General features: G+C 49.9%; 1 protein-coding gene across 2 annotated transcripts in view; it reads right to left on the reverse strand.

The window, feature by feature from the left end:
* Positions 1–59: 59 nt before the first annotated feature.
* The window catches only part of Ptcd1 (pentatricopeptide repeat domain 1), a 16,424-nt gene continuing 5,111 nt past the window's right edge, over positions 60–11,372 (reverse strand). For both annotated transcript variants that reach the window (XM_008824046.3, XM_008824047.3), the window contains exons 3-9: positions 10,323–10,463; positions 8,971–9,189; positions 8,104–8,205; positions 4,071–4,778; positions 2,573–2,689; positions 1,594–1,776; positions 60–522 (exon numbers count right to left, since the gene is read on the reverse strand). In XM_008824046.3, the coding sequence (XP_008822268.1) occupies positions 340–522; positions 1,594–1,776; positions 2,573–2,689; positions 4,071–4,778; positions 8,104–8,205; positions 8,971–9,189; positions 10,323–10,463 (1,653 nt within the window). In that variant the 3' untranslated portion in view covers positions 60–339. The remainder of the gene's footprint in view (positions 523–1,593; positions 1,777–2,572; positions 2,690–4,070; positions 4,779–8,103; positions 8,206–8,970; positions 9,190–10,322; positions 10,464–11,372) is intronic.

Raw genomic sequence — 11,372 nt, forward strand, 5'->3', positions numbered from 1 at the left:
TGTGGTTATTCTTTCAGAGGAGCAGGTTGTAGAACCCAGGGGAGGGTCCAGGTCCTGAGCAGCCCTGGCTCCACTTCATACATGCTGTGTGGCCACGAACAAGTACACTTTTCTCACCAGCGGTAGGGATGCCCTTGCAGGCAAAGGGGACCTGACATTGTGTGTATGAAGGTGACTTGACCTATTCTAGGCCCAGTGTTTGCCCTATATCCATGCCTGCAAAATGCTGCGGCGCCTACCCTGGAAAGGACGCTGGCACAGTCACTCATTAACATGGAGGGGACTCCTAGGCTCCATACTGCTGTGGAGACTGGACACTTGTCCTAGCAGTGTGGTCCATCACCTGCCCCCAAGGCCTCCATCTACACCAGCATCCCCAGGGTTGTCTTGGTCCTCCTTCGGTTTGGTCCGGAACTGCTCCCAGGGGTGGGGGGCCTCTTCTGCTGGCATCACTTTCAGCCACTGCTTGTAGTAAGCTCGGAAGCCATCAATCTTCTCCATGTAGGTGTTCTTCCCTTTATACTGTGGTTAGAAAAGTACAGGATTATGGTCAAGGTACATGATACACTGGAACAAGTTCATAATGAAGCTCCTTACTTTGTAGAATGACTATGTAATACACCAAGAAAAGCATGGGGCTCGCAAGTATTCTCTGCCAGTCAGAAACTACGTCACCTATAGCTAACTAACTGCAAATCACCAGCTGGCTCACACCTTGCGAAGCTGGCCCCAGCTATTCCCTCAAGACAACAGTGGACAGGGGAATATAAGATTCACTGCTGTGGACTAAGTCAAGATTTAGTGGGTCAAGCTGGGCATGGGGGTGAACACCTTTAATTCTAGCACTCAGGCAGGCAGACTTCTGTGAAATGGAGGCCAGCCTAGTCTACATAGCAAGTTCTAGGCCAGCTAGAGCTACAGTTAATTAAAATTTTAGAAAGATGGCTCAGCAGTTAACCACACACCCTGCTCTTCCAGAGGACCTGAGTTCAGTTCCAACATCCATGTTGGGCAGCTCACAGCTGCCTGTAACTCCAGGTCCTAGGGATCAAATGCCTTTTGGACTCCATGGGCATCTGTATTTACATGTGGACAGACCCACACACATACACATAACTAAAAAAGAAAGAAGGCATGGTGGTGGACACCTTTAATCCCAGTACTTGGGAGGCAGAGATAGGAGGATCTTCGAGTTTGAGGCCAGCCTGGTCTACATATGAGTTCCAGGCCATCCAGGACTAGACCAGGAGATCCTAGCTCAAAAAAAAAAAAAAAAAAAAACAGAAACAACAGAAAGACTGCTTAAGAGACCTACAGGAGGAGACGGAGCATAGGAGGGTTTATCCAAGACACAAAAGAACACAAAATATTTGGAAAGAGGCCTGTGGGACTGACAAACACAAACTAGCCTGAAGTAAAATGAGCCCTGTGGACAAGGACTTGCTGGCTATGATTCAGAGCTGTGGGGTTTCTCCTAAGGAAAGCTACTGGACAATTTTTCAGCAATGGAGTGAATGCCAAGCCCTGAAGGCCAGCTTCAGAGACAGCAGTAGCCAAGGAGATGTTGAGCACTGTAAAGCTTGGTGCACATACCCGGTCAAAGGTGGGTGGGTACTCAGCGGCAAACTCCAGCTGACGGATGACCACTTCATTCACTGGGACTCTATTCTGCCTCATGTCCTTCAAGATGTCAATGAGATAGGCATAGTCCAGCTTCTTGAGGGCCGTGTTGATGAGGGTACTATAGATGTGGGTATTAGGGGTCATCTGGGATTTCTAGAACATCACAGACATCACAGTAGTATTACAGCAGTTGTTAAGACAGAGCTACCCACTGTTCCAGGTCCAGCTTAGGAAGTTGCCCTGTCAGACAGGTCTGGTCCACAGACTGGGCACCAGGGACAAGAACTGGCTGCCCAACCCCCTCCAGAAGGAAAGCACGTATGTCAACCCCCTCAGCCCTGAAGAACCTGGGAAGACTCTGCTGCCTGCAAATCAACTGACGGGCAGAAAATGAGGCAGGAGGTACCTCCTCACTCCTGGCTCCACAGGAATGAGGTCACAATGTCATCACCAGACACTGACGGTCAGCCTAGAACATCCAGCATTAGTTGGGTGACACGATGTGAGAACACAACTAGGTCCAAGAGTACCCACTGCAGGGTTGGATGAAATCCACTTAGTAAAGACTCAGTGGGGGGCAGCAGGATGCACATCAAGAGCTGGTCAGAGCTGCAGAAACTGCGCTTTGTCTCTCAGAGCTCTGGCCCATCTCTCCATCTGTCCAGGGTGTTGGGGCCCAGGGTCAGTCTCACTCCTCCACTGGACCCCACAATCACCTTCAAGAGAGGAACACCCTCTGATCTCTGTGCTGGGTCCCACAGTGTTGTACAAGTTGGCTTATTCCTAGAGGGGACAGAAGGCCACTCCACATCAGCCCACTTGGCCTCCTTCATGTTCCCTCAGCCCTGCTTTGTCCTGGGTTGATCCTTTTGGGCCCATTTTCCCCAGAGCTTTCTTCCTGGGTGCTCCTGAGCACCGTGGGCATCCTGCATGGGCCTGGACCCCTCACCTTCATGTCTTCAAGCAGCTGCATACCATCCCGGGGCCTGTGGCACCCAATGGCCAGGTTACAGAAAGTCCTCAGGTTGGGGATCAATCCCTTCTTTGCTAGAATGGGCAACAGCACCTGTAGGACAGACATGTCACTGTAGTTTGTGACTTACAAGTCCTGATCCGGTGTCCTGGTGAATCCCTTGTCTGGATGCTGGAGATCCAGTGACCCAACTCTGCTCAGAGGCCTCTTGGATACCTCTTCTAACCATATTGCACCCCCATCTGAGCTCAACACTCACGGTCCCATGCCCCTTCTCCACAGATGTCCTTCATATCTAACACCCCTCCTTAGCCTCCGTCTTAGGCTCCTCAGCTGCTCAGCCCTGCACTGGGCCAAGCACCAGGAGCTCCCGGAACACAGCAGGAGGCAGCGCTGACCAATGCGTAAGTGCTGGCTGAGGGAGCTCCAGGACTAGTGTGAGGATGAGGGTGCCTCCTCAGCCTGGCTGGGCCCTGAGGAAGGGCTCTGCCACATTTAGCTTGTCAAGATGAAGGTATGCTCTGCCATGTCTGTCACCTTTGACCCTCATAGGTGCCCAGGGCAGTGCTTCTGGCATAACAAGTCATACACACACACACACACACACACACAAAAAAAAAAAAAAAAAAAAAAAAAACAAAAAAAAAAACACCCCCCCACCCCAACAAAAAAAAAAAAAAAAAAAAAAAAAAAACTGGTTGTATAAACAAAGACACAAACCTGTCCAGAGTCCTGCTATCACCTCTGTGAAATGGGAAGCCACACAGAGGCAATGTCTCCTGGTCGGATGAGGAAAGAAGTGAATGGACCCCAGCACAGGACAAGTGCAGTGTCAGGAACAGGTGAGGAGAGAGTAAGGATACTCAAGGTGTCACTAGAGCCATCCCAAGGTAACTCATTGTGGTTCTTTTTTTTGGAGGGGGGAGGAGGTGTGGGGGTAGCCAGGGCACAGGGTGTCAAATAGATCAGGCTGGCCTGGAATTCTCAGTGTAGCCAAGGGTGACCTTGCACTGCTGAGCCTCCAGCCTCCAGTCAGAGTGCTGAGACTGCAGATGTGCACAACCATGCCTGGTTTATACTGTACTTGGGATGGAACCCAGGGCCTCCTGTGTGCTAGGCAAGGCCCCACCAGCTGAGCTACATCCCCAGGCCCTCATAGCTCTAGCTGAACAACCCCAAAGCCTTGTTCTTGAAGCACCTGCCCATCTTCTGTTCCCTTCATCCATGTAATGACATATTTGGTCTCAGGACCCAGCACCCTAGCATGTCCCTTCTCCAATGCCCTTTTCACACACACACACACACACACATTCTGGGGTGTGGGGGCAAGGCTGAGGTGCATCTGGCTCATTTGCAACTCAATTCCCATTCTATCCAAGGCCAGGCCTAGAACAGAGCTCCAGACACCATGTTCTATAAGCTGAGGGTCAGAGAGAGAGAAGGGGAGGAGGGTGCTCAACAGAAAAGCCCTTACCTTTGCCCCCTCCAGGTCACCCAGCTTGCTCTTCTTCCTTATCAGCGTGTTGAAGAATGTCACGTCAGCCTCTACCTGGTGCTTGTCCAGAATGGTCAGCAGAGAAGACTCTGCCAGGCTCCCAGGCTCTACCACCTCAGCCAGCAGAGTGAGAGTTCTGATGTCTGGCTGGAGCCCATGTTCTGTCATCTTGTCCAAGAAACCATCCAGACCCCCAACCAAGGCCAGCCTATCAGCAGGGGTGGCCACTGTCCCAAAGGAAACCACAGTGGAAGAGAGAGCCCCTAGACTCAGGAGGTTGACCTTCCTTTCCAAGGCAGATGGCTTCAGGGTCAGTGGGGCAAGGGCAGCTGTGGGATCCGACTCTGCCTTGGTTTCTACCACAGGCTGGGTCCTACTAGGTACCCCAGCCTTGCAAGGCTTTAGAGACCCTTCAAATGCCTGAGAAGTTTCCAGAAACAGTTGCCTCTCCAGGGTCTCCACATGCAGTCTGGCTGACATGCCATCACCTGCCTTGGCCTGGCCTTTCCTCCCTGCCCGATGCCTGCCTGCTGGTGGCTGGAGCAGGATGGTCTCTTCCTGGGGCCTCAGGAGCATCCTAGAAGCCACCTCCAGGTCCCCCAGGCCACAGTCTCGAACTGCTGCCAGCAGCAGGTTGTAGCTGTGGAGGCTTGGTTTGAGACCCAGACTCAGCATCTGCCTCCACACCTGTCAGAGAAAGAACAATGGCTCAGTGTTCCTGCCTCCTACTGGGTGAAGGAGAGATGGGAACTGTGAGTCTGGCTGCCAGACCAGCAAACTCAAAAGCCTGAGAAAGCTGGCAGAGGAACACGGCAGGCAGAGATGCTGACCAGCATGTGTGAGGACCTGCACCACAAAAAGAGGGGACAAAGCTGATGGGAATATGACTCAGGTGTAGGATACTTGCCTCACATACGCAAAGGCCCTGGGTTCAATCCCTGGCATAGATACACAAAAATAATGAGGCACAGTGATGCCGGCTTATAGTCCTAAACCCCAACACTCATGAGCAGGAGACTGAGGTAGGAAAGTCACAGAGACCAAGAGATCAAGATTAGCTTGGGCAATGTAACGAAACATCATTTTAAAAAGTGGGGAGGGCTGGAGAGATGGCTCAGTGGTTAAAAGCATTGGCTGCTCTTGAAGAGGACCCAAATTTGGTGTCTACCACTTACGTGGTGACTAACAACTGTCTGTAACTTCAGTTCCGATGGGTCCGACAGCCACTTCTGGCCTCCATAGGCACTGCACATATGTGACGCACTTACATGCAGGCAAAACAATCATGCACATAATATATAAATATATAAAATTTAACAATAAATATAAAAAGGGGGCCAGTGAGATGGCTGAGTGGGTAACAGCACTTGCCACAAAGCTAGACTACTTGAGTTCAATTCCTGGAACCTACCTGGTGGAAAGAGAGAACCAACTCTAGCAAGTTATCCCCTGACCTCCACATACATGCTGTAGTATGAGTGCCCACAGACATATAATCAATTAATGATCAATGAGTACCAGGCATGGTGGCACACGCCTTTAATCCCAGCACTCAGGAGGCAGAGGCTGGCAGATCTTTATGAGTTCAAGGCCAGTCTGGTCTACATAGTGAGTTCCAGGCCAGCTGGGGCTATGGAGATACCATCTCAAAAAGACCAAAAAAAAAAAAAAAAAAATTAAGCATGAGAAAAATCTAGAACATGTTTGATCTAACCTAACACTAGGACAAAAAACAAGAGCTGTCAGAATTTTAGAATTTTGAAACTTTCTAGGAGGCCTCAGAAGAACCAGCAAGCCTCATCCCAATTTTTCTCATGGTCCCATCTACCTACTCCTTCACCAGATCATCAACCCATGTTTTCCTAAGGGAAGGACAGCCAGGCAGGCTAGCTTCTAAAAGATTCTAGGATCATCTTTTTTTTAATTTTTACTTTTACTTTTGTTTTGAGACAGGGTCCCCCTGTAGCCCCAGCTGGCCTGGAACTCACTATGTAGACAAGGTTGGCCTTGAACTCATAGAGATTCACCTGCCTCTGTCTCCCAAGTGCTGGGATTAATGGCATGGGCCACCACACCAGACGTAAAAGGATTTTTTTCTTTTTAAATGTATGGGTGCGTGCATGTGTGCATGCATGTGTCTGTATATGTGTATCTGTGTGCAGGTGCCCAGAGACCAGAAGATGGTATCAGATCTCTTGGACCTGAAGTTAGACTGTGGTCTAACTGACATGTATGATGAGAATCAAACTTGGTCCCCCTGCATGAGCAGCCAGGGCTCTTAACCTCTGAGCCATCTCTCCATCACTTCTAGACTCATTTAGGATTCAGTAGCATAAGTGCCTGCTGCATTCCCAGACCCAGGTTCTGTTGGGTCGAGTCTTAGACATTCAAGTGTCTTTGCAAGGGCAGTACATGGCAAGATGGAGCCAGAGAGGAAGCCAGCAGAGTGCAGTACTATGATAAGGCAGGCTGCTGCAAAGCACTGCACCCCTCACAAGTTGTAAGCCCTGTGTGCCTCCACCTTCTAGTTTCCATATTCAGTATATTCAGAGTATGATGAACAAACACAGCTCCAATTATACCTGGGTCTGGATATGGGTGGGAGCCTATGTTTAACTTGGGACTGGAGCAGTATCTGATAACCTGTGTCATCAAAGAAAAGACTCACGGGGATAGGGTTACAGGCATTCAGAGCCATGTCCAAATTTTTACATGGGTTCTGGGATTTAAACTCAGGTTCTCATGATTATATAGCAATTGCTTTCACCTGCTAAGCCATCTCCCCAACCTTAGTGTCTATGGGACCTTAGGTAAGCTACTAATCTCCGTGAGCCTCCGTTCCCTCACCTGCAAAAGGAGGCTGACATTGCCTTAAAGAAGCAGTTCAGGAAATATGCAATGCCAAAAGGCCCATTAGTATTAATAGGTTACTAACGAGACTATGCATAGGCAAAGAGTGGGAGAAATTGCATCTGGGCTGTGTTTTGACTGTAATGCCATGGCTCCCAGGGTCTCTGGAGAAAGAACACAACCATGTGGTCCTAGGCTGTCACTGTGAAAAGTGGCCAGGAAGCTTCTAGACCCAGGGCAGGTCTGGATAGGGCTGCACTAAGCTGTGGCTCACACTTTAGGTTGCAGAGCTCAAAGGGCAAGCAACAGAAGCAGGTATGACATAATGACAGCATCCACTCCCCACATAACGAAGATGACATCTGGGAATCTGAGGTGGGATGAGAGTGTGTGTATGACATTAGGACTAAGTGTAAATTCCCAGTTGCACCTATAGAGGTGCCAAGTACAGAGGCGGGCTGTGGGGTGGGAACATGCACCCCAGTGAGTGTACTGCAGTGTCTGAGTGGCACACAGCAGAGCAGGAGAGGTGTGGGCTGGCTGTGCCTTCCTTAGCTGGGCAACATCTCTACAGGCCTCCTCTCCTTGCCATCTACAAATGGAGAACAGTGTGCCCTCCATTGACTGCTGGGAAGGGCAAACAATGGCAAATAGAAAAACATCTAGCAGAATGGGTTGGAAATGGCTCAGAGGTTAAGAGTGCATACTGCTCTTGCAGAGGACGCAAATTTGGCTCCTAGCTCCCAAGCTGGGCAGCTCACAACTGCATGTAATTTCAGGTCCAGAGGATCTGATGTCCTCTTCTGGCCTCAGTGGGCACTATACTCAATGCACATACACATAATTAACCTGTAAATTGATTTATTTTATGAGCGCTTCACGTGCATGTATGCAAATGCATCATGTGCATACAATGCACAGAGATGAGAAGAGAGCATTGGATTCTCTGGAACTGAAATTACATGTAGTTGTGAGCTGCCGTGTGGACGCTGGGAACCCAATCCAGGTCCTTTGCAAGAGCAGCCAGTGCTCTTAACCACTGAGCCATCTCTCCAGCCCACATACAGATAACAAAAACACTGGGTAGCAGGAAGTACACAGGATCTTGGTTTTACACCCATGGCAGGTGCACAGGGAGGGCAGGAAGGTGCTTGGGGCTGACCTGCAGGGCATGCCGGAAGCCTATCTTCTTGTCCTGGATACAACCCATGAGCAGGACACTGAAGGTCTCTTCTGTGACCACATGGCCCTTGTGGATGATTTCCTAGGGAAGGGAAGAAAACAGCCCCACTCAGAGCCTACGATAAGATACCAGGTTAGGTATCTTACCTAGCTCAGGATAACACCTTCCCATCTGGAGGGACTAGGTGCCTAAATGTGGTGCTGCAACCAGCTCAGAGCCAGAGCCAAGCACTGACTGTGTCTCTACTGTCTCCAGGCCTCTCCCCTCAGCTCTGCTCCCAGGGTCCGCAGCACTTGTGCAAACACCACTCCAAGGGCCCCTAGACTCCAGGATCTGGAATTGCAGAGCTGGCTTCAAGACTTAACTCCACCACTGGCCAGCTATGGGTGTGAGTGAGGGCAAGACCCTCAACTTCCCAGCCTCAGCTTCCTCATCTGTGGGAGGACATACTTTCTAGGCTATCTGAAACAATTCTTCAAGCAGGTGGTACTGCACAGGTGAATACAATTCACACCAGCCTCTCTAGTGTCAAGGCTGGGCAAGGCCTCCTGAAGATATTCCTACTTCTCACACCTCAGAAGCTCCTCCTTGAGCCCCACATCTGTCTTTCCACTCAGCACAAGGACTCCTTGCCTAGCACTACCATCTTGTGGCTCTCCTATCCACAGCCTACTGCTGCCTGACCTAGGCCTCGCAAAGCAGAATATGGTAGGATTCACGTGTGGATACCAGCATCAAGTGTCATTTGATGTTCAACTTTCATGAACATTCCATGTGAAGAGATACAGTCTCACCCTCACATCTGCCCCATGGGTGGGCATGGGAGCAGAAAGGAGGAGTCCCCACCTTGAACACATCAAGGCACATCTTGAGGTCTGCACACTTGGCAGCCACCTTCAACAGGGCATGGTATGTTTTCAGGTTGAGCTGGAAGTTTTTGGCCCGGAGTTGCTGTCGGAGCTTCAGGGCACTCTGTAGAGCGGAGTCCTTCCAGGGGGACTCAGCACAGACGTTGAACAGGGCTGTGTATGTGGCATCTGAGGGCTCCAGGTCTCTCTTCTTCATCTATTGAGATGAAAACACTTGGAGGTGACTCTGGGATCAGTCATCCCAGAAGACTCAAGAGAGGTCTCCATTACCATATCCAACTAGCCCAGGAGCCAAATGACACCTTACATCCAGCATCCAAAGCCAACTCCACCAGGGGGACTCTGAAAATGGAGCCTGTATCCCTGGAAGTGCCAAGAAACCATTCTCGCTAGGCACTTGTGATGGCCCCATCCTCAGGTCTGACCAGGTCATCCTCACTAGCAAGGACCACAGAGTGGGTTTCTTCTGGGAAAGGGAGATCAGTGATCACCAAGTGAGGGGTTGTAAGCCAGTGAGCTCTCCTTGGGACAGCAAGAATGAGACCATCATTCAGAACGGTGGTTCCTATACCCATAATGATAGTCACTTAGAAGTGCAGTGTCCCCCACCTGCTGGGGTGACAGATCAAAAGGGCTAGGGTGGAGTGTGCCAAAAAGGAGAGGACTGGCCAGGCATGGAGGCGCATGCCTTTAATCCCAGCACTCAGGAGGCAGAGGCAGGCAGATCTCAGGCCAGCCTGGTCTACATAGTGAGTTCAAGAGCCTCTGCTGAAATAAAGGACTCCCTTAGCTCTCAGCTCCAGAAGATGTGCTTTCTCTAAGTAGAGTCTACAGTTGTTCTGGGCAAGGCTCCTTGATTCATGAAGAATATGGAAGCAGACAGGTGTGGTGGCACACACCTTTAATCCCAGCACTTGGGAAACAGGCAGATCTCTGTGAGTTCCAGGTCAGCCTGATCTACATAGCCAGTTTGAGGCCAGCCAGCGCTACATAGTGAGACCCCGGCTCAAAAATAAAATAAAATAGTAGGTCTCAAGAATATGCAAGCAAGGTACATGTGTGTATATGCTATTGGGGTGTATGGAAAGGAATGTAGATTAACTGGGCATGGCAGCAGGAAAAGGGGACATGTGGGCTTGAAGCAGCCCAGGCAGAAGCTGAAGCATGTCTCTATGTCACCCCATTCAATCCAAGATCAATTCAATCTGGATCCTGAAGTCAGAAAGTTTACATCATCACCCAGAGTAATGCGTTAGCAAGTGGCATACACAGGATCTGCACCCAGCATGCACTTCAAAGCCTTGGCTCTGTAGCCCTGCCCACACTCACATCATTGTAGAGCTGGAAGGCCTTCTTCAGGTAGCCCACCCGCCCACAGCCCCCGATCAGCACTGTGTAGTTGTACTCAAGGGGCTGCAGGCGCTCCTCCTTCAGCATCTGCCTCTCAAACAGGTCCAGGGCTTCTGCTAGCTGTGGAAAAGGCACAACAGGGGAGGGGGTTCAGAATGGCTTCAGAGACCCTCAGGATGCCAGGACCCACATCTGTAATCCCAGCACTAGGGAGGTTGAGGCAAGAGGAAAAGGAACTGATGATCATCCTTAGCTATATAGTGAGATGAAGGTTAGCCTGATCTATACAAGATTCTGTATTTTTTAAAAAAGAGAAGCCAGGTGTGGTGGCGCACGCCTGTAGTCCCAGCACTTGAGAGGCAGAGGCAGATGGATCTCTGAGTTCAAGGCCAGCTGGGGCTTCAGGGAGAGCCTGTCTCAAAAAGACCAAGAAAAAAAAAAGAAAACCCTCAGCGGGGTGGAAGATTGTGACACGGTGCAGGGCTACGGCACACACTTCCTCTGACTGCAAACCAACCCTGCCCAAAGCAGTCTTTGCCCCATCCCTGTTCCCCACACCCTACCACCCCTACCTCCTCAGCACCTTTTCACTCTTTATTCTTTATTTTAGCTTTAATTTTTAGATATTTATTTATTTATTTATTTATTTATTTATTTATTTATTTATTTTATGTTTGAGTGCATTGCCTTAGTAAAACTGCACCTGTGTCCTGCAATGTCCATGGAGGCCAGAAGAGGGGTTGGATCCCCTGGAGCTAGAGTTACAGATGGTTGTTAGCTGACATGTGGGTGCTGGGAACTGAGCCAGGATCCTTTGCAAAAGCAGCCAGTGCTCTTGACCACTGAGCATCTCTCCAACTCCTTTTCTTCTCCATTGTCTTCTTTTTTTTTCTTCAATATTTTATTATTTTTGTTTTATGTGTATGAGTGTATTGCCCGCATGTATGTGAGAGCACCCATGTTGTGCAATGCCAGAGGAGGTCAGAAGCCGGCAACGGATCCTTTGAACTACCCACTGGTTGTTAGTCA

This window comes from Nannospalax galili, unplaced genomic scaffold (genome assembly GCF_000622305.1).
Source record: "Nannospalax galili isolate Female #2095 unplaced genomic scaffold, S.galili_v1.0 scaffold809, whole genome shotgun sequence".
Classification (NCBI taxonomy): Eukaryota; Metazoa; Chordata; class Mammalia; order Rodentia; family Spalacidae; genus Nannospalax; species Nannospalax galili.